Source organism: Heptranchias perlo, chromosome 28 (genome assembly GCF_035084215.1).
Source record: "Heptranchias perlo isolate sHepPer1 chromosome 28, sHepPer1.hap1, whole genome shotgun sequence".
NCBI lineage: Eukaryota > Metazoa > Chordata > Chondrichthyes > Hexanchiformes > Hexanchidae > Heptranchias > Heptranchias perlo.
The window spans coordinates 17,211,130-17,233,633 of NC_090352.1; the positions used below are offsets into that span (position 1 = coordinate 17,211,130).

The following is a 22,504-nucleotide window of genomic DNA, read 5'->3' on the forward strand; positions in this document are numbered from 1 at the left end:
TTAAAAAGGATATCAAGGCCATGGAGAGGATTAATTAAGACGATACCAAGAATTAGAGACTTTTGTTAAGAGGAGAGATTAAAAAACTGGGGCTCTTTTCATTGGAATAAAGTTAAGAGGAGAATCAATAGAGTTCTTAAATTTATGAGGGGCCTTGATAAAGTAAATTAAAACTGTAACAAGATGGCAATTAATTTTAAGATCAACACCAAAAGGGGAGTGTAGAATTTGTTTTACGCAGAGGGTTGTTAGGACAGGGACATGGTCTTCCAGGAACAGTGGTGGTAGCAAAATCTATTTAAAAGTGAAGTGGAAAAGAAAAATTTGAAGGGCATGAGGAAAAGGCGGAGGAATGGAGCTAAGTGGATAATCCGTGCAGAGAACTGACACAGGTGTGATGGAGCGAATGGTCGCCTCCTGTGCTGTAAAATCCTATCGTCCCAATTTTAACTCAGGGTGAGTTTGGGTCAGGCAGGTTGCAGGACTGGAGGGAAACCCCCATGGATTTCATGGCATGAAGCCTGGACCATTTTAACTCCTGGGCCCCATTTACATTTCTCTACGTTGTCTCACACCAAAAGCCGGTGGGAATGATGTAAGAGCACACGGGCGGGAGCGGGAAATCTGGCAGGAAGCTGACACTGCCAAGGACCCAAGAGAACGGCATCCAACAAGATAAGTGAGGTGGGGGGAGGGGGGAGTCTGGGCTGATCGTTGGGGGAGGGAACGCCCAGGAGAGAAGAGGACCAAGGTTTCCCTGTTGGGCCAGGAGCAGCACTCCTGCACTTCTGCTCCTCCTAGGCCACAAGGAATCGTAAAAAAATGTTTAAAAAAAAGATACCTGGGCCTCTTCTGTCCTGATGCTTATTGCCGCCAACTTTTGCCGACAGGTTCAGCGCTATACGGGGCTCCTGATTGTGGGATTAAATCCGCGTTGTGGCACTGATGATATCATCAGACCATGATTTTCCCATTTTAATTAGGCCGAGGCAGGCAGCCTCCATGGTGCCGGAATCCCAGCAATTAAAATGGCCCCGCCATTTTAACAGCTCACCCGCCCCATTCACGCCAGGCGGGCTGGGTTAAAATTGGGACTTATGGTTCTAGGAAGGTGGTTAAAGGATGGAAAACAGAGAGAGATATGGGTAATGTTCTTTATACTGGAGGCATGTAAACAGTGGTCATTGATGAGACCATTGCTCTTTTCAAAATGTATAAATGATCTGGACTTTGGTATAAGAGGCACAATATTAAAATGTGCAGATGAGACAAAAATAGGGAGCATGGTTATATTCATAGTAGTAATTCAACCTATCTGCTCAATAGGGAAATCAGTAAAAAGACATGGTCTATAAACTATACTGTTCTTAGTAAATAAGTTTTAGATATGCAGTTCTCATATTCTTCACTAACCGTGCAAGCTAGTTAATTTACTTGTCTTTCTGTGAAATTTTCAATCAATTTTATAGATCCTGTTCTTGGAAAGAGCTCTTCTACTTGTCCATGTGATGTGTTACGTATATCAACAATTCTTGTATAACCAATATTCTCAATGCACAGACTGAAGGCCCTTTTTTTCACATTTCCAGAGTTTGTCCTACCCATCACTAGCTAGTTCCACACTTTATGTTTCATTAAAAGTACTGTCATTATGTCTTTGGTCTTTAGTGGGCAAATACATGGCACATGCAGTATAATGTGGATAAATGTGAAGTTATCCACTTCGGAAGGAAAAACAGAAAGGCAGAGTATTATTGAAATGGTGATAGATTGGGGAATGTTGATGTACAAAGGGACCTGGGTGTTCTTGTACACCAGTCACTTAAAGCAAACATGCAGGTGCAGCAAGCAGTTAGGAAGGCAAATGGTATGTTGGCCTCCATTGCAAGAGGATTTGAGTATAGGAGCAAAGATGTCTTACTGCAGTTATACAGGGCCTTGGTGAGAGCACACCTGGAGTATTGTGTGCAGTTTTGGTCTCCTTACCTAAGAAAGGATATACTTGCCATAGAGGGAGTGCAGCGAAGGTTCACCAGACTGATTCCTGGGATGGCAGGACTGTCGTATGTGGAGAGATTGGGACGACTCAGCCTGTATTCACTCGAGTCTAGAAGAATGAGAGGGGATCTCATTGAAACATATAAAATTCTGACAGGGCTAGACAGACTGGATGCAGGGAGGATGTTTCCCCTGGCTGGGGGGTCCAGAACGAGGGGTCACAGTCTCAGGATATGGGGTAGGACATTTAGGACTGAGATGAGGAGAAATTCCTTCACTCAGAGGGTGGTGAACCTGTGGAATTCTCTACCACAGAAGGCTGTGGAGGCCAAGTCACTGAACATATTTAAGAAGGAGCTAGATAGATTTCTAGACACAAAAGGCATCAAGGGGTATGGGGAGAGAGCGAATATGATATTGAGATAGAGGATCAGCCATGATTATATTGAATGGTGGAGCAGGCTCGAAGGGCCGAATGGCCTTCTCCTGCTCCTATTTTCTATGTTTCTATGTTTTTATGTTTTCACATTGTCCTCTCTGTTAACTGCTGTTATCCTGTTTACCTTAAAGACTTGGGTTGATTTTAAGTTCAACTGAACTTGGACCATCTCCTAATTTATTTCTTGTGCTATCGCCTTTACTCTTTCTAGTTGGCTTGTTACCCGAGTGAACTATTAGTTGACCATATCTGTGTTCGACTCCTGTTTACTCCTTTTGATACCATCGTAAGATTGCTGAGGCTTGTTAGAATTTCATAACTTCATTCAAAAAGTAACAGTGTGTCAAAGTTGATGAGATGAGAGGTCTAGTAGGGATGCAGTGGCTGAGCTGTGCCATTTCCTACAACAAGACCCCGGCCAACATCTGTAACCCGGACAGCACTGGTAGTGACAGTCAAGGTCACCATTGCCCTCAAATTTTAAGCTTCTGGGTCGTTCCAGTGTATTGCTGGGGACATCTGCAATGTTCTGTAGTTTGCTGTCTACAGATTCAAAAGAAAGTGACTGATGCCTATTCAGGAGGGACGACGATTGTGTTACATTCGCCACTGACTAGCAGCAGCAACAATGAGAATATGTCAGAATGCCATTGTGCTGTTAGCTTTCCACGAGAATATGCAATGATTCATGACAGCCCCATGGCCATTCTGGCCCTTGTCCATAATGCAGCTGGTTTTATGAACTCCTTGAGTGTTTAGCTGTTTCTTTTTTATGGCAATCAGCTGTGCCACCCATAATTGAAGGGGAAGATAAAGTACAGGGATGGCTCCTCAGGGACGAAGGCTGCTGGGTAATGTGTGGACGCGGGTGGGTTCGTGGCGGGGGGGGGCTCCGAAAATCGGGGATTCCCGGGGCGGGACATTCCTGCACCTACCTGCGACGCTATCTCTGAGATGCCGTCACGTCCCTGTGACAGTGTTCCACTCTTGCAGGAGTTGGACTCCTCCATCCTCTGCGCGATTGTGGAGAGTGGACGTGGCAACTGTTCCAGTACCTCGGCAATGTGCTGCTGCCCCTCGATGACTCTCCTTTTCACGGCTGGCCCCCAGGGTTCAGCGTCTGGGTCCAGCTGAGCATGTGCAGGCAAGGTGAGGATGATAGTTGAGTGGATGTGAGGAGTGATGCGAGAGTGTTGTGGTGGCAGTGCAGAAGGGGTTGTGTGGTGGTGGAGGTGATGTGGAAGACGGAGTGTGAGAGAATGCGTAAGTATACTCACTTTGGCTGACCTGGTTAGGTCATTAAATCACTTCCTGCACTGCACCCAGGTTTGGACACATTGCTGCTTCTGGTGACCTCCTCGGCCACCTCCAGCCAGGCCGCCTTGGTGATGGAGGGAGGACACTTCCTCCCATCTGATGGGAAAAAAATTTCCCTCCTCCTCCTCACCCCATCGAACAGCACCTGGAGTGAGGAGTCAGAGAACCTTGGAGCAGCCTTGTCTCCGGCCTGCTCCACGATCCTAAATTGGTTCTTTGCTGCCGGAGGAGCATTGGAGGACTGCCCCTTTAAATAGGGCTCCTCCTGCTGACGGCCTGTGATGCGGGTGCGCAATGCGCCCACTGCGCAGGTCTAGAACGGGAAACCCGGAAGCCAAGGTAAGTGCCTTCAATTAGGCTGCGATCATGTGTGGACGCGGGTGGGTTCGTGGCGGGGGGGGGCTCCGAAAATCGGGGATTCCCGGGGCGGGACATTCCTGCACCTACCTGCGACGCTATCTCTGAGATGCCGTCACGTCCCTGTGACAGTGTTCCACTCTTGCAGGAGTTGGACTCCTCCATCCTCTGCGCGATTGTGGAGAGTGGACGTGGCAACTGTTCCAGTACCTCGGCAATGTGCTGCTGCCCCTCGATGACTCTCCTTTTCACGGCTGGCCCCCAGGGTTCAGCGTCTGGGTCCAGCTGAGCAGAGCCTGGAGAAGAGTGCTCCCACCGACGCGGACTCTCCACAGCTGCCCCTGCCACCAGGGTCTGCTCGTGCTCACGTGTGTGGTGACTGATCGTGTGCAAGCCCAACTAAGTGAGGACGGGGACCCAACGAGGCGTATGTATCTGAGCTGGTGGATGCATGGCCTCTGAGGAATCGCCCTCCACAGTCACGGCGGTCGCAGATGGTCCTGCAAGAGAACAGAAAGCAATATTAAGCATGTGGACAGATGTTGAGGTGCTGCAGATGCCAAGTGATGCTAAGATCATTCACTATCATGAGTGCTGAGTGTTAGATTTCTGTCACCAGCTGCTTGTGCACTCCCAGTCTCGGCGTCCGCCACGAACAGGCACTCCAGCGTCCGCCACGGACAGGCACTCCAGCGTCCGCCACGGACAGGCACTCCAGCGTCCGCCACGGACAGGCACTCCAGCGTCCGCCACGAACAGGCACTCCAGCGTCCGCCACGGACAGGCACTCCAGCGTCCGCCACGGACAGGCACTCCAGCGTCCGCCACGGACAGGCACTCCAGCGTCCGCCACGGACAGGCACTCCAGCGTCCGCCACGGACAGGCACTCCAGCGTCCGCCACGGACAGGCACTCCAGCGTCCGCCACGGACAGGCACTCCAGCGTCCGCCACGGACAGGCACTCCAGCGTCCGCCACGGACAGGCACTCCAGCGTCCGCCACGGACAGGCACTCCAGCGTCTGGCTTATTTTGAGTGCCTGCTGCTCCGCATCTGTTAAGACCACCTGGTGTGGCGGGCCCCCTCCGGTCCTTGCCCTCTCCCGGGCATTCTGGCATCTCTTCTCCTATCAAGGCAAAACACAGAGGCGTGATTGAGTGATGGTTGCATGGTGACCCGCTGCATTCATTGGTGTGAGTGGGGGTGAGCGTGAGGGAGATGCATGGGAGGGTGCGTGTGCAACATAACCATGAGTATGTATGAGGATTGGGTTACGTGGTAGTGTTCGAATGGGAACTGGGGCGGTGAGTATGTGCAGGCAAGGTGAGGATGATAGTTGAGTGGATGTGAGGAGTGATGCGAGAGTGTTGTGGTGGCAGTGCAGAAGGGGTTGTGTGGTGGTGGAGGTGATGTGGAAGACGGAGTGTGAGAGAATGCGTAAGTATACTCACTTTGGCTGACCTGGTTAGGTCATTAAATCACTTCCTGCACTGCACCCAGGTTTGGACACATTGCTGCTTCTGGTGACCTCCTCGGCCACCTCCAGCCAGGCCGCCTTGGTGATGGAGGGAGGACACTTCCTCCCATCTGATGGGAAAAAAATTTCCCTCCTCCTCCTCACCCCATCGAACAGCACCTGGAGTGAGGAGTCAGAGAACCTTGGAGCAGCCTTGTCTCCGGCCTGCTCCACGATCCTAAATTGGTTCTTTGCTGCCGGAGGAGCATTGGAGGACTGCCCCTTTAAATAGGGCTCCTCCTGCTGACGGCCTGTGATGCGGGTGCGCAATGCGCCCACTGCGCAGGTCTAGAACGGGAAACCCGGAAGCCAAGGTAAGTGCCTTCAATTAGGCTGCGATCATGTGTGGAGCACCCCGAATTCACTGGGCGTGTTACCCACACGCCCAGTCGACCCCCCGCTGCCAACCTGCCTCTCTCCTAATATCGAGCCCCATGTAACCAATAGCATGCCAGTGGAATCTTGAAGTAGCATTTCAGATGTCAGAAGAAATCAGAGGGCAACTTCCAGTAAAGACAGGACTCTAAGATCATTGTCATCTTCTGGATGTCCCACAACAACAACTTGTATTTATGAAGTGCCATTGACATAGAAATAAATAAGAACGTATGAACATAAGAAATAGGAGCTCCTCGAGCCTGCTCCGCCATTCAGTAAGATCATGGCTGATCTTCTACCTCAACACCATTTTCCTGCACCATCCTCATATCCTTTGATGCCTTTAATATCTAGAAATCTATCTATCTCTCTGTTTTGAATGTACTTAATGACTGAGCCTCCACAGCCCTCTGGGGTAGACAGTTCCAAAGATTCATCACCCTCTGAGTGAAGAAATTTCTCCTCATCTCAGTGCTAAGTGGCCTCCCCCTTATTCTGAGACTGTGACCCCTGGTTCTAGACTCCCCACCCAGGGGAGACATCCTCCTTGCATCTACCCTGTCGAGCCCTGTAAGAGTTTTGCATGTTTCAATGAGATCACCTCTCATTCTTCTAAACTCTAGAGAATATAGGCCTAGTCTACTCAATCGCTCCTCATGTGACAATCCCGCCATCCCAGGAATCAGGAATATCCCAAAGCGCTTCACCAAGGTCTAAGGGAAAAAAAAGTGAACGCCGAATCAAGGAGGGAGATATTGGGAAGGGTGACCAAAAGCTTGGTTAGAGAGGTGGGCTTTAAGGAAGGCCTTAAAGGAGGAGAGGGAGGTGGAGAAGTGGAGGCACTTAGGGAGGGAATTCCAGAGCATGGGGTCTAGGTGACTGAAAGCACAGCCGCCAGTGGTGGGGTGAAAGGAGTGAGGGATGCAGAGGAGCACAGAGATCTCAGAGGGTTGTAGAGCTAGAGGAGGTTACAGCCATAGTGAGGTTTGAGGCTATGAGACATGAGGATGCAAATTTTATATTTGAGGCATTGGGAGAGGACAAAGTTGCTACAGGGGTAACTTAGACCAGCAGCTAAGGAAGGCTGATGCTGGGATCTTAAGGGTGAATTGCTCTGTTTCATTTTGCTGTTCGCTAACGTGTAAAAATCCAAGCAGGCGGAGTCTGCAGCGACTGGTGCCTTTGTGGGCCATTCAGAGAAGGCTTATTTAAAGGAGGATTATTCAAAGGAGGATTCAAGCCTGGAATGGTGGTCAATTTTTTGATTATGCCTTTGTCAAGTGCTTTGGGATGTTTTTCTATGTTAAAGATGCTATGTAGTTGCAGTAGTAGGAGAATCGAGACTGCAATGTTATAGTCCAATCTCCAAAGACCGAGTGAACAAAATGGCGAAGCAGACTTGGTGGGGCAAATGGCCTAATCCTCTGACCACCAAGTTTTCTTTGCAATTTTTAAAAATGTGCTTATTTGGGGTATTTTAGCAATCTACCCCACCTCCCCAAGCAGGAAAGCTGACTTCCTATGCTCCTATCTTCCAATAACACAGCTGGGATTGTGTGTCAGTGCTGAGGAATTCAATTCTACTGTCACTTAACAATGGAGAATTTAATTGATGAAAATTCTCACAGTACCAAAATCATTTTGTAACTTGCCTATGAATAAGGAATTCAGAAATCTCAATTCTCAGGAAAATATTTCGTTTTTAATCCAAGCCTTTTAGCTCATTAGAAATGCTTCATCCTGAAACTAAAGAGATCACACACAAATCTGAATCAGCGACGTAACCCCACGGCAACATTCTTGAAATGAAAAAAAAATGCAAGGGTATGAGTTGTCCTTTGGGTCCAAACTCTCTCTGATTCAATGAGTGCTCTCCAGCTGCAGAAACTGACCAAATTCACTTTTGCAGCTGGTGACTTGTAGACAGTGAAGAAGAATTGTCAAGGGGATCAAATGCCTACGAAACCAGAATAACTCGAGCAGATTGCAAATGTCTTCTGAGACGTGAGATTATGTTTATTTCTGTTATAATGCTTAATACACAATGTTTGTTTTTGTGGGTGAACATTGAAATGAATGAGTATTCTGTGTGTACTCCTGCGCAGCCTATAAGCAGTGCGGGTAGTGCTGGCTGCATGCCTGCGTCATTATCAGCAGGCAGCACAATTATTGCTTGCTGCTTGAGTCAACACTAACGGACGTGTGTAGTGTGCACCCCGACCCCCATGCGCCTATTTTTAGGCACAATCGGATTTCTAGGCCCATCTTTCTACTATTATTAATTAATTAATCAATCATTTCAAACATTCCTCTTGACCCATTCACTTTAATTTGAATAAGCCAAGACAAGATAGAGCACAGTGGATTTTAAAAGCCAAAGAAGAATGTATTTGATTGTTGATGGTTAGATCTTTAGTTATTGCCTTCTGTACTGAAGTGAGATGACATGCAAGTTCTTCACACCATTTACAATTAGTCAGCTTTTAATTACGTAAAAAGGCTGACATGCCAAGCATAGATGCTCTGATCATAAAAGCACAGCTACACTGGTCTGTCCATGTGGTGCGAATATCTGATGAACCATCTTTTATGGCGCATTGACAACTGGGAAGTGATCTCGTGGATGACTGCAAAGGAGGTATAAAGACTGCTTAAAATTGACTCACAGTGCAAAAATGGACATCCAATAGTGGGAACAAGTGGCTCAAGATAAGAAATCATGGTGAGAAACCATCTATGAGGCCCGTCTCATTGCTGATGCTGAATGTAAACACCATCTGAGGAAGTCTCGCCTGATAAATGAAGATCCCCAGCACGGTGTTCACGGGATCCACTGTTCACTCTGGACGCTCATTCCAAGTAAAAATTGGTCTCATCAGTCAAAAAAAAACTGATTGCAGAAAATAAGATGATATTTTGTCTGTCTTCTTCGATATTCATTCATCCTTTGACAAACGACAATTAGTATTGTCAAGACAGTCTGAGGCTGCTGACCTTACCTGATTTGCAGGAAATCTATGATTCCGGCTACAGAACAAAAGGGTACAAGGTCATTACTTACCCTATTTACACTACCCAGTTTGGTTTGGAAGGAGTCTGTCAACTTCAGTAATTTGCTGTGAACTTGGCTGTGAAATTCATGCCGTAATCCCCTCTGGACAATTGGTCAAAGCAGCTACACAAGATTCACATTCAAATTGCTTTGAACTCCCTTTCATCTTAAAGTAGTTTCTAAAATGATACCAGCTTGTTACTTGTCTTTGGGGCTTGTTTGGTGTAGACACAGTAATATTTTTAGCTGGAGGAGGACAGGGTCTGATGGTTCAGTAATTTATTTCTCACGCACACATTCCCTCATTGGCATTTATTCAGCAATGAAAGAAAACTGCAGACAGTAAAAATTTATGGCTGTGATCTCCCTGCTCATTCAGGGCAGTGTGAATGGGTACGATCTACATTGCTGGTAGACTTGACAACATTTTAATGTCAGGACCAGAAGTGCCTGTAGTAAAATCAGGATTTAGATAACTAGAGCATATTGCAGCTGAAAAATGAAATGCTAGTTTGTAAATTAGGCAGGCTGAGCTTAATAGTAATTAATAGTACTACTGAAATAAATACGAAAAAATTCAATGTTGGGTTTTGAGTCCAGTTTTTTCTTTAATATCAGACTCGGGCCTAAATATTCTGAGGACAATCCTGTGACTATTGGAAAATCACGGGAATGCCAAATGGATGTACCCATGATTTTCGATAATTTAGGCCTTGGTCTCAAGTTTCAACGTTTCACCAATTTCACCAAATGACTATATTTAATTCTTTAAATATCCAGTCCCCTAGAATTTGTTGTTTCTGTTTTACTTAGGAAAAAAGACTGATTGTCACCTCCTGGGATTTGGGCTGAATCCCTCTGGCTGTACATCCCAAGAAAAGGTTAGCTTCCCTTACTGCTGTCATAAACTGCACTCTCTTATCTCTATTTTCTGCAAATACGTTCAGTTAATTATTCCATATAACATATGTAGGGGCTGATTTGCATTCAGCTGTGCCAGTTGCACAGGTGCAGAACAAGGGGATTGGAAAATTGGGCAAACAGGCCTTAAGCATGTTTGGTGCCCAATTTCTTCCAACTGGCTACATTCTATGCACTATTGTGTTTACAAACTTTTTGTGACAGACATTTAGGCTCCAGAGTGCATGCAAAAATATTTAAATGAATACCTGCCTTAATTTTGATTTTTGAGTTGTGAGGGCTAACAGAGCGAGAGCATGATAGAGCCGAGTAGATTTTCGGAGTCCTCTACTGCGTCAATTGTGCATTAGAATTACGAACATATTGCTTGTGGTTTTATGCTCAGTGGCCTAGAAATTCGTTGGCAACGCTCCCATTTTACGCGAACCTAATTGTCCAATATGGCAGGGTGGTGAGCACGCACTCATTCTGCGCTGGAATTGCTCCACCCACCATATTGGTAGAGGCTCCTGCATAGGTGTCCAGGTCCCACGCCTGAAACAGGCATTAGGATCGTTGCATATACAAATAGGGGGACACACGCCCGTTTGAGGCCCCCTTTGCAAAATTCGTCTGCAACTGACTGCAGCAGGTGTCATGCATGATGCGATCGGTATTATCAGGTGTTTGTCAGTCAAACCAGTGGTCCTTAAAGGGACTGCTGGAGGTACCTCCCGAAGGTTACGTTGCAACTTTTTAAAATTTACCTTATTGAGGAGCCAGGAGTGCTCCTCCCGGCTCCACATTAAATTTGTGGGCTGCTGCCCCCTCCTCCGATTGCCTCCCTCCCCCCCGCACCCCACCCACCCACCCCGGACTCTGTTTACCACCCCCGCTGGGGTCTGAGCTGGACGATCTTTGTGCTTCCCGGGACTGGCGATCTGCCTCTGGGGTGCGATAATAAACAAATGAGGCCGGTGGACCAAATCCCTGTGGTCCTACCAATGGGCCGTGCGACACGAGGCTGCACCGGAATCCCATCCCGATTCGGGCACGATCCAATCCTAGGCCCTTGATTTCAATGGATGGAAAATCGCAGGTAATGTGCACACAATTTTCTGACTTGCTGGTGGGGACAATACTCAAAATCTACCCGAGTGAGTTTTTTTGCTAAGAGAAGACGTGTGAGTGGGTTTCATGTAAATGGTCATTTTGTAATTGTGCTGATGTTAATTGGAGGCTGTGTGAAGATTGTGCTGATGTTTTTAAATTAAATAGATTAACAGTCAAGTTAATGACATTAACTAGATTGTGCTGACGTGCAGTTTGAATTGAAGAAGTGGCTAAGTGAGCTGAATGAATTCCTGAGTGAGTTATCAGGTGAAGTCTTGCAGGTGTATAATAGGTTTGTCCTAGAGAGAGTCTTCCTGAGCTGTGAGACTGACAGGGTATTGGAGGGTGAGAATTGTTGCATCCAGTTTTGAGCCAGGTGGGCAGTGAAGAGTAAGAAATGAGCATTGCTGTAGAAATCAAATACAATAATTAAAAAATGGTTCCATATTATAACAAGAGGGCTATCAAAGCGGAATTGAGATCAATTAAAGTTGTAAATAGTATTGAACAAAAATATAGATAAAATACTAGATGATTATTTCCTGGAAGTATTCACTAGAGAAAATATTAGTGACATGCCACCCATCATTGGATGATCTACAACTAACTTTCTATCACTTGCATGGATGTCTGAGGCAGTGTTCAAGGCTCAAAACTAATAAATCTTCATGGATGGACACTCAAAGGTGCTCAATGAGGCTAGGGAGAAAATTCTATGAAGTACTGGCAATACATCATGAGGAGTCAGTGGAGTTGATAATGAGGTCCTGATGCAGCAGTGCTGGGACTACTGCTCATCAGGTACTGCTGTTCCCAGCAGAGTTTGCCTTTTAAAATTGAGTTCGCACAGATTTCAAGTTCTCTTTTTGTAACCATGCCCTGCAACCGCTGAGACAAAGCGGAGTTTATTTGTTAATGAGCCAGGCATTGTAAACCCCCTGTGAGAGTCATAGTGGGGTGATCACCAGGGTTGACAGTGGGGGGGTGTTAAAGTTAACGACCCCATTTTTAGATGCTTAATGCCTGTTGATGCTGTATTTCCCATGAAAATCAGTCTCTGTGAGTCTTGCCTCCCCTCATCTCGAGAGTATCTTCACTGACTCTAATATCTTGGTAAGTTTTGATAGCATGCACAAGATCACAAAGGAATTTGTGATCTTGGTATTGGTAGTTTTATTTGGGCACTTGGTTAGTTGTAGGGTCGCCAACGCAGGTTGGACGTATTCCGAGGGGCCTCATCAGATGACCTCCAACAGCCCCATCTCCACGCTTCCGCCATTGGTCGCCCAATACATTCATCATTGTGGCGCACCATTTTCCCAGGCCAACTGTAAAGCAGACTCTTCATCACCCAATTGGATAATTCTTAAAAGTTAGTCAAACAAGCCTTACCTCATCACCAACACTTTTATAACTAACAAACGAAGGTATTCAAAGAAAATGAAAAAAAACCACACAATTTATTTAATGCCCCCATGATTTTTCTCCGGGATTGATCATGGCAGTGTCCTGGAAATTAATCTTCAATTCCTAGAGACTCCAAGACAATCCTGGAGGGTTGGCAATCACTGTTAGATGGCCACCACAAGTGGAACGAAGGCACCTTGGCAGGTCATCTCATAATGTCACTAAGCGGAAAGCACTCGTGTTGTTTTCTCGTGTTGGTCCAGCGGATAGTATCAACTATGACGTTACAAAAGTTTACGAAATTATAGAAAAATCCACTTGGTACATACAGGGAATTGAAAATTGAATTAGAAGGCATTTCGGAGCTCTGGTTAGAGATTGAAAATGCAACAGATTACAATTTTAAGAGACAGAATTTTGCAAAAAATTCCAGATGGGTTAAGAATGTAGTTGTTTGATTAACAATGTAAAACTTTAAAGCAGCTAGGCAAATGCGCCAATCATTTTATTGGAGCGTGTATGGATCAGAGCAGCTGAACAGAACACAGAGGATAATGAAATCAGATGGTTTAAGTGTGGTAAACTGGGCCACAAGGCCAACCTCTGCTGGTCTGTTAGAAATCCTGCAACAATCTTGTGAGCTGATAAGGTACAAGATGCCCAGTTATGCAGTAACACAGATGTAGACAGGTGTGTGTCCTTATGTTTACCTGATCACAGGGAATGGATGCAGACAAAAGGCACTAAGGAACATCAAATGTTCCTTCACAATAGTACATCCCTGCCTGGTGCAGGGTTGCCACTACCCGAGGGGAAAAGTTGCTTGGGGACTTTGCAAAACCACATGGTAGTGTTGCCAACTCTGGCAGGATGTAATCCTGGAGGATTCATCACATGTCCTCCTCCTTCCAACTGCCCCACCCCCATTGGTCACCCAACATGTCCATTCTCACGGGGCAACGCCTTCCCACATCAATTGGAACGTGAACAGACTCTTCGTCACCCGAATGGATAATTCTTGACTATCAGTCAAACAGCCTTTTCTTTCCCAACTCCAATGTTTTTATAACTAATAAACAAAAGTGTTGAAAGAAAATGATTATTTTTTAATGCCCCTATGATTTTTCTCCCGGGTTGCTCCCAGCAGTGCCTTGGAGATTAATCTTCAATTCTTGGAGACTTCAGGACAATCCTGGAGGGTTGGCAACCTTACCACATGGGTACCCGTGGCCAGCGTTTGGGTGGAGTATTTCAGGTACACGGGTGACAAGTAGAGGCTATTTTTCCATTCCATTTGGGCCTGTCAGCTGCATGCTGCCGGAAACTCTGTAATTTTCGGGGTGGGGAGGGAAACCACTTACCCAGGGGGCCAATACAAAAGTTTTCAACCCAAAAAAAGTCTCTTCTTTGTGGATCTGAGCCATTTCCTTGGCTTGGACCCCTCTGATAGGGCTCTCTGGAAACTAGTATGCCTTACCCCATGGAGCATACCAGCCTCCAAACATATGCCAGGTCCCTTATGGGCTGGGGAAGTAGGAACTCTCCGCAGAGGTAGACCCCCTCCCCACTCCAGGTTAGATGTAGTCAGAGGCCTCGCCTCTTACAAGAGCAAGTGGGAAATCCTAGTTTACGTCGGAACCCGTCGTGTCTGTGTCCCGGTTATTTCTGAGCCACTCCTCTGCACAACGGGAGTCCAGTGCAACAGCCGAGTAAATTTAATCTACATGTAGAGTAGTCCACTGATGTGGGGCATTTTAGACAAGATTGATGCTGTGTGCACCTGGTGCCTACAGACAACACGCGGTTTCCAGCAGAAGTCACTGGATGGGAATCGCATAGGAACCTGGCTGATTTTTCTCCTCCCTAGCCCAGGGTACTGAGGTCAGTTGCAACACTTCCATTGAGAGCAATGAGACCAGGAATTGAAGTCGGGGCTTTCTGGCCCTGCCTTTATTTCTGGGCACGATGCCTAAGATCTGTTTTTGTCATTCGGATTTATTGATAAAGATGGAATAATCTGGTCTGTTGTATTTTACAGAGTTTATTTATTTGTCAGGGTTGTCAGCAATATTGTTTAATGAAGTTATAAGTGATTTTAATGGGGACCAACTACAAATTGGTTCCATCGGAGAAGTAGAACTTTGCTGCCTTCTGGGAAAACATCTTGTATGTGTTGTAATGAAATCATAAAGCCGTCTATAAAGAACTAGTTTATGATTTTGCTGCCTATAAGAGCACAGAGGATAATTTCCCCATTGTATAGACCCAGCAGTTCCATAAGCAGACCGAGGGGTAATTTCAACCTAACCTGCCCGGTGGGAAACTGCTCAACTGCAAATGGTCATTATCTCATTGCTGTTTGTGGGATCTTGCTGTATGCAATTGGCTGCCGTGTTTCCTACATTCCAGCAGTGATTACACATCAAAAAGTACTTCATTGGCTGTAAAGCACTTTGGGATGTCCTGAGGTAGTGAAAGGCGCTATATAAATGCAAGTTCTTTCTTTACCAGATGGGAACTGTTACTCTTTCTTCCATATATTTTAACAGAAATAAGAGAAGCCTTTCGAGTTTTGGATCGTGATGGCAATGGGTTCATTTCAAAGCAAGAACTGGGCATGGCGATGAGGTCTCTGGGTTATATGCCCAGTGAGGTGGAACTTGCAATCATCATGCAGCGGCTGGATATGGATGGTAAGAACACATTTATCATGTCGCTGTAATGAAGTGTATGTGTGCAGTGTGATTCATGTACCTGGTTTTTCAACCATGATCCTTAATTATTTATTTAAAGGTTATCTAATTGCACCTTACTGGAATACTAAAGGCCGATTGACTGAATAATGTCCAGCTGACTGTAAAGGATAGTTCTGCATGATAGAGGATTATATCTTGTATGGTGAAGCCACACTGGCATTAAAGGGAATTTAAATGAGCCTTGCAACAGCCCCCTCTGCAAGGGCATTCCTTTGGGAATTGCTGTTGCTTCAGGGAGCTAAAGGATGAGGAGTAGTTTTACAGCCACGAGCAGAAACGAGTGCGTCTGCATTGAAGGAGGGCTGAATAAAGCCTGGCTACCCAAAGAGCTGGTGTACAGACTAGGTCAGTTACCTGGACATGTTAGAGGACCAGCACTGGCAATATTACAGAGCTGGAAGTAGGCAGCCTTTGTGATGGATAGGATATAGGGTCAGAAACTCTAGCTCCACCTGAGACAGTGACAGGGGAGGGGGATGAAATCGTTGGCGAGAGAATGGAGTTTGTTGGGGAGACAGATGATGGCTTTGGTCTGCCTAATGTTTAACTGGAGGAAATTGTGGCTCATCCAGGACTGGATGGCGACAAGCAGGCTGACAACATGGAGGCACTGGAGGGGACACGAGATGATGGGGAGGTAGAGCTGGGTCTCATTAGCATATGTGTGGAAGGTGACCCTGGTTCTTTGGATGATGTTGACAAGGGGCAGCATGTAGATGAGGAAAAGGATGGGGCCAAGAATAGATTGTTGGGGGACTCCAGAGGTAACCGTGCAGGGGTGCGAAGAGAAGCCATTGCTGGCGATGCTCTGGCCACGATTGGATAGGTAAGAGTATAACCAAGTGAGGGCAGTGCCACTGAGCTGGACAATGGAGGAGAAACGTTGGAGGAGGATAGTGTGATAAACTGTGTCAAAGATTCCAGGGAGATCAAGAAGAATGTGGAAGGATAGTTCACCATGATCACAGTCACAGAGGCTGTTTCAGTACTGTGGCAGGGGCTGGAGACTTGATTGGAGGGGTTCAAAGATGGAATTATGGGAACAGATTTGGGAGGTGATAAGGATTTTGGAGAGGAAAGGAAGGTTGGAGATGGGGTGGCGGTTTTCAAAGACAGAGGGGTCGACGGTGAGTTTTTTTTGAGGAGGGTGATGACAGTGGTTTTGAAAGGGAGAAGGAACCACTTACAATAGCAGCTAGTATGGGGAGCAGGAAGGGAAGTTAAATGGTCAGCAGATCAGTGGGAATGGGGTCAAGAGAGCAGGAGGTGGGTCTCATGGACAAGATGAGCTCAGAGAAGTAATGAGGGGAGATAGGAGAGAAACAGGGGAAAGACACAGATTTAGTGCTAGGGCATGAGGGAACCTTGGGAGAGTATTGTCTTGGCGAGCTAGGGGAAGAGGGGTGCGGCAGTGGCAGCCGAATGGTTGGTCTCAACCTTAGTGATAAACAAGTCCAGACAGGCAGAAGTACCACAGGACTGTAACTCTGGTGGGAGTGCACAGGAAGGCCACGTATTAGGCCAAGATCCAGACAAGCGGAGTCCTGACCGTACATTATGGATTCCATGGGGCTTTGATGGATCCTCCATCCTCCCCAAACATGACCTGTGGTGTAAGAGGCGGTAAAGCTGGTACTGGCAAGGACCTCCATACAAAGGGAGCCAAGGTGATACCTGTTTTTTCTTTCTGGGGCTGGAACTGGCACACCTTCCCCAGATCCAGCAACCAACACTGCAGTTTGCAGCTAGAGCTAGACATTGGCGGATGGGAGCCCCTGTTTCAGATGCTTGCTACTGCCATGCAAAGGAGGGAACCTTACCCTGGCCCTGAAAAGTCCTTCTGGGTCAGTGGTGAAGGCTCCCAGTTGAAGCATCCTGACACTTATGCAGGAATGCAAATTTCACAGATTTTCAGCACCTACGTTTTTAGGACAGCGATCAAAATTTTCTGCTGAAGTGTCCTTTTTTTTTGCTATCTCAACTTGCTGATAGCTCCAGCATTGCTGCTAGTGCTGAAGAGAGTTTGGGATCTTCTCCAATAGACAATGTATTAGAAGACTGTGCTTCCCTTGTGTGACGATAGAGGGGTTCTGCCACCTCCTTTCCTCAAAACTGGAGTCAATCTCTACTAGAAGCATGGCATTGTCTGTGTCAGTCAGTCACCATGGCACCCAATGTCTATACTCTTTTTGTGGCTGCAGCAGGTGACATGCACATCAGCCAGTTGGCAGTCCACCGCTGTATTAAGCACAGCACAGCTCATCGCCTTCCTATTGGACCTGGCGCATTAACATAAGAGGGTGGTGAACTTTCACCGAATGGCAGCATTTCCTCAGGCATCAGGTGCAATTGACTAAATCCATGTTACTAGTCGTGCTCCGTTTGAGACCTTTTTGAACTTGAAAGGGTTTCACTCACTCAATGTCCAAGTGGTGTGTGAGCCAATCCACTTCATCTTGCATGTCAATGCCCACTGTCCAGGCAACTGGCACGATACCTTAATTTTCTGCTGGTCAAACATACCAGCAGTGTCTGGATGGCTGATCAGAGGGATAGCCCCTGCAGCACTGGCTCACAACCCAGATTGGCTTCCCGACTCCCTCTGTTCAGCATTAATACCACAAGGTTGCTTGTGTTACCAGCATTGTGATTGAGCAGACTATAGGTATTCTGAAGGCCTGAAGTGATTTGACAGATCTGGGGATGTGCTACAGTGCCGTGCAGCCCAGCCAAGGACTCTATGATGATCATTGCTGTAGTTTTGCACTGAAAGGGATTCCACACTGATGTACTGGAGATGGAAGAGGACGGTGAAGAAGGTGCAGGGTGAGTAGGAAGCTAAGGCCAAGCTTCAGAAATGGTTGCCCAGGACAACCTGTGGCAAGCTGCCTGATGTCCCTGCCCCATCATAGAAGCGAGCTTCCAATAGTGGGCACAAATAGCACTGGGAGCCCACTAACATATTAAAATGAAGATGGCCAGGAAAATAGTGCAAAGCATAAAGGTGGGCGGAAGTGCAGTCCTAACATTAAATCCACCACTGACCAAAATCCCCCCTCTTGTGTCCACCCTTGTGTTGTCCAGTCTTTATATTATGGAGTCTAAATAATGGTTTATGTTTATTTTCATAAATAAATTTGTGCAACAGTTCCACGAGTTTTGTTATAAAGGTTACTGTAAATTAAATTATGGTAGTGGCTGTCACAGTTCCAAAATGTGATTGTATTTTACTATATTTTATCCTATCGCACTTTACCTAAATTCACCTTAACAAATATTCGGGGTTGAGAGTCTGTTACAGGTTGGAAACCTCTTGAGCAATACATCAGTCTTTTGTAAAATTGCATTCAATTTAAAGAATTATGTTACACACTGGATCATCAGATAAGATATTAAAGTGCTTTATCTTAACATGGGCTGTTGTTAGTGAAATACTTCAGCTGAATTTCTGGTTGATTACACTATGTGCATGAAATAGACTTCTAGAAGTTGGGAAGGAAATGGAGATTGAGATCTGAAATATTTATCATTTTGTATATTAAAGTCGTTTGTTATACAGCAAAATTTTGACAAATATGGGACAAGTAATTTGGTACAATGCCCTGTTGCTGTGTGTGAAACTGACTTGTCACAATTATTTATGTACCTATCGGGAGTATATATTTGATGGGAGTAGGTCTGAAGTATACTGCACTGCAAAAAAGTAATTTACTTGGAAATATAATTGTTTTGTATATCTATAATATGACAGAGGATGGAGGATTTTTTTTTTTTATTCGTTCACGGGATGTGGGCGTCGCTGGCGAGGCCAGCATTTATTGCCCATCCCTAATTGCCCTCGAGAAGGTGGTGGTGAGCCGCCTTCTTGAACCGCTGCAGTCCGTGTGGTGACGGTTCTCCCACAGTGCTGTTAGGAAGGGAGTTCCAGGATTTTGACCCAGCGACAATGAAGGAACGGCGATATATTTCCAAGTCGGGATGGTGTGTGACTTGGAGGGGAACGTGCAGGTGGTGTTGTTCCCATGCGCCTGCTGCTCTTGTCCTTCTAGGTGGTAGAGGTCGCGGGTTTGGGAGGTGCTGTCGAAGAAGCCTTGGCGAGTTGCTGCAGTGCATCCTGTGGATGGTGCACACTGCAGCCACAGTGCGCCGGTGGTGAAGGGAGTGAATGTTTAGGGTGGTGGATGGGGTGCCAATCAAGCGGGCTGCTTTATCTTGAATGGTGTCGAGCTTCTTGAGTGTTGTTGGAGCTGCACTCATCCAGGCAAGTGGAGAGTATTCCATCACACTCCTGACTTGTGCCTTGTAGATGGTGGAAAGGCTTTGGGGAGTCAGGAGGTGAGTCACTTGCCGCAGAATACCCAGCCTTTGACCTGCTCTCGTAGCCACAGTATTTATATGGCTGGTCCAGTTCAGTTTCTGGTCAATGGTGACCCCCAGGATGTTGATGGTGGGGGATTCGGCGATGGTAATGCCGTTGAATGTCAAGGGTAGGTGGTTAGACTCTCTCTTGTTGGAGATGGTCATTGCCTGGCACTTATCTGGCGCGAATGTTACTTGCCACTTATGAGCCCAAGCCTGGATGTTGTCCAGGTCTTGCTGCATGCGGGCTCGGACTGCTTCATTATCTGAGGGGTTGCGAATGGAACTGAACACTGTGCAGTCATCAGCGAACATCCCCATTTCTGACCTCATGATGGAGGGAAGGTCATTGATGAAGCAGCTGAAGATGGTTGGGCCTAGGACACTGCCCTGAGGAACTCCTGCAGAAATGCCCTGGGGTTGAGATGATTGGCCTCCAACAACCACTACCATCTTCCTTTGTGCTAGGTATGACTCCAGCCACTCGAGAGTTTTCCCCCTGATTCCCATGGACTTCAATTTTACTAGGGCTCCTTGGTGCCACACTCGGTCAAATGCTGCCTTGATGTCAAGGGCAGTCACTCTCACCTCACCTCTGGAATTCAGCTCTTTTGTCCATGTTTGGACCAAGGCTGTAATGAGGTCTGGAGCCGAGTGGTCCTGGCGGAACCCAAACTGAGCATCGGTGAGCAGGTTATTGGTGAGTAAGTGCCGCTTGATAGCACTGTCGACGACACCTTCCATCACTTTGCTGATGATTGAGAGTAGACTGATGGGGCGGTAATTGGCCGGATTGGATTTGTCTTGCTTTTTGATATCACGTGGAGTGAATCGAATTGGCCGAAGACTGGCTTCCGTGATGGTGGGGATATCGGGAGGAGGCTGAGATGGATCATCCACTCGGCACTTCTGGCTGAAGATGGTTGCAAACGCTTCAGCCTTGTATTTTGCACTCACGTGCTGGACTCCGCCATCATTGAGAATGGGGATGTTCGCAGAGCCTCCTCCTCCCGTTAGTTGTTTAATTGTCCACCACCATTCACGACTGGATGTGGCAGGACTGCAGAGCTTTGATCTGATCTGTTGGTTGTGGAATCGCTTAGCTCTGTCTATAGCATGTTGCTTCCGCTGTTTAGCATGCATGTAGTCCTGAGTTGTAGCTTCACCAGGTTGGCACCTCATTTTTAGGTACGCCTGGTGCTGCTCCTGGCATGCTCTTCTACACTCCTCATTGAACCAGGGTTGATCCCCTGGCTTGTTGGTAATGGTAGAGTGAGGAATATGCCGGGCCATGAGGTTACAGATTGTGCTGGAATACAATTCTGCTGCTGCTGATGGCCCACAGCACCTCATGGATGGCCAATTTTGAGCTGCTAGATCCGTTCTGAATCTATCCCATTTAGCACGGTGGTAGTGCCACACAACACGTTGGATGGTGTCCTCAGTGCGAAGACGGGACTTCATCTCCACGTGGACTGTGCGGTGGTCACTCCTACCAATACTGTCATGGACAGATGCATCTGCGACAGGTAGATTGGTGAGGACGAGGTCAAGTAAGTTTTTCCCTCGTGTTGGTTCGCTCACCACCTGCCGCAGGCTCAGTCTAGCAGCTATGTCCTTCAGGACTTGGCCAGCTCGGTCAGTGGTGGTGCTACCGAGCCACTCTTGGTGATGGACATTGAAGTCCCCCACCCAGAGTACATTTTGTGCCCTTGCTACCCTCAGTGCTTCCTCCAAGTGGTGCTCAACATGGAGGAGGACTGATTCATCAGCTGAGGGAGGACGGTACGTGGTAATCATCAGGAGGTTTCCTTGCCCATGGAGCACAATAGGTGGGTTTCTGGTTGGTGGGATCATACGCAGAACAAGTGTGCAAATGTGGCTGGATCCATACCTGACTTGTTCAACTTTTTTGGCTGGCCTTATGACCTCTTACATAATGTGCAAGAATTTAACTGGAATGCTGACTTCGATGTAGATTGCATGGTAATGCCCTCTCCTGCAATTTCCTGCTTTTCACGCCAGGGATACACTGTACATTCAGTCCTTCCAGAATGAAGAGCCCATTAAAATCAGCGATGTGCTGGTCTTTCAGAAAATGATTGCTTAAAGCTGAACTGCTATTTTTCTTGATTGCTGCAATCTCAATGCAGAAAATGTGAATTGCATTAAGTGCTCCTTTCTGAGAAGAGGATGAGAGACGGGATGCAAAGCAGGTTCAGTTGCATCAAAGGCAGACTGCCCACATCCATTCTTACCTGTACAGCCACGTGTACAGACCTGGGCGCACCTACCTGGGAATGTCTGAGGACAACTGCCTTCGCAGTCTCTACTTCATTGGGAAGCAGTGACTGAGCTGTGTCATCTGCTGGAATTTGAACTACAGATAACATTGACCAGTGTGTAGATGCACCAAGCAGGTCACTGATGTGTTTTTTCACAAGTGCAAGGGCCTTTATCATGGAAAGCCGATGCTAGAACAAGAGGGCACTGCAATTCCTCCACATCTCTGGAATCCCCAAAATTCAGGGCATTATTGATAGCACCCATGTGGTCATTTTGGCACACAATGATGTGATAAGCCATTGGAGATTACATTCCATAAATATGCAGTCTCGGATACTGAAGCTACCCTCTTCAGCCCCAGCTCATGGTGCCTTGCAGCTGTACAAGTACCAGATGAACGGAAACATGGCCAATTCTCAGGCAGCCATTAGGATCATTATTGAGCGTATTGTTGGCCAGTTGAAGCAGCACTTCAAATGCCTGGACAGATCAGGGAGGTGCATTGCATTACAGTTCCACCAAGGTCTCCAGGATCATCATTGTCTGCTCTATGCTGCAGAACTTTTCCATCTAGAGAGGCCTTTCCATGGAACAGGTGGAGCAGGAGCACCCCCCAACCCCCTCCC

General features: G+C 46.8%; 1 protein-coding gene across 2 annotated transcripts in view; it reads left to right on the forward strand.

Moving 5' to 3' along the window:
• The window catches only part of caln1 (calneuron 1), a 222,016-nt gene that overhangs the window by 14,969 nt on the left and 184,543 nt on the right, over window positions 1–22,504 (forward strand). For both annotated transcript variants that reach the window (XM_067967919.1, XM_067967918.1), the window contains one exon: window positions 15,027–15,170. In XM_067967919.1, the coding sequence (XP_067824020.1) occupies window positions 15,027–15,170 (144 nt within the window). The remainder of the gene's footprint in view (window positions 1–15,026; window positions 15,171–22,504) is intronic.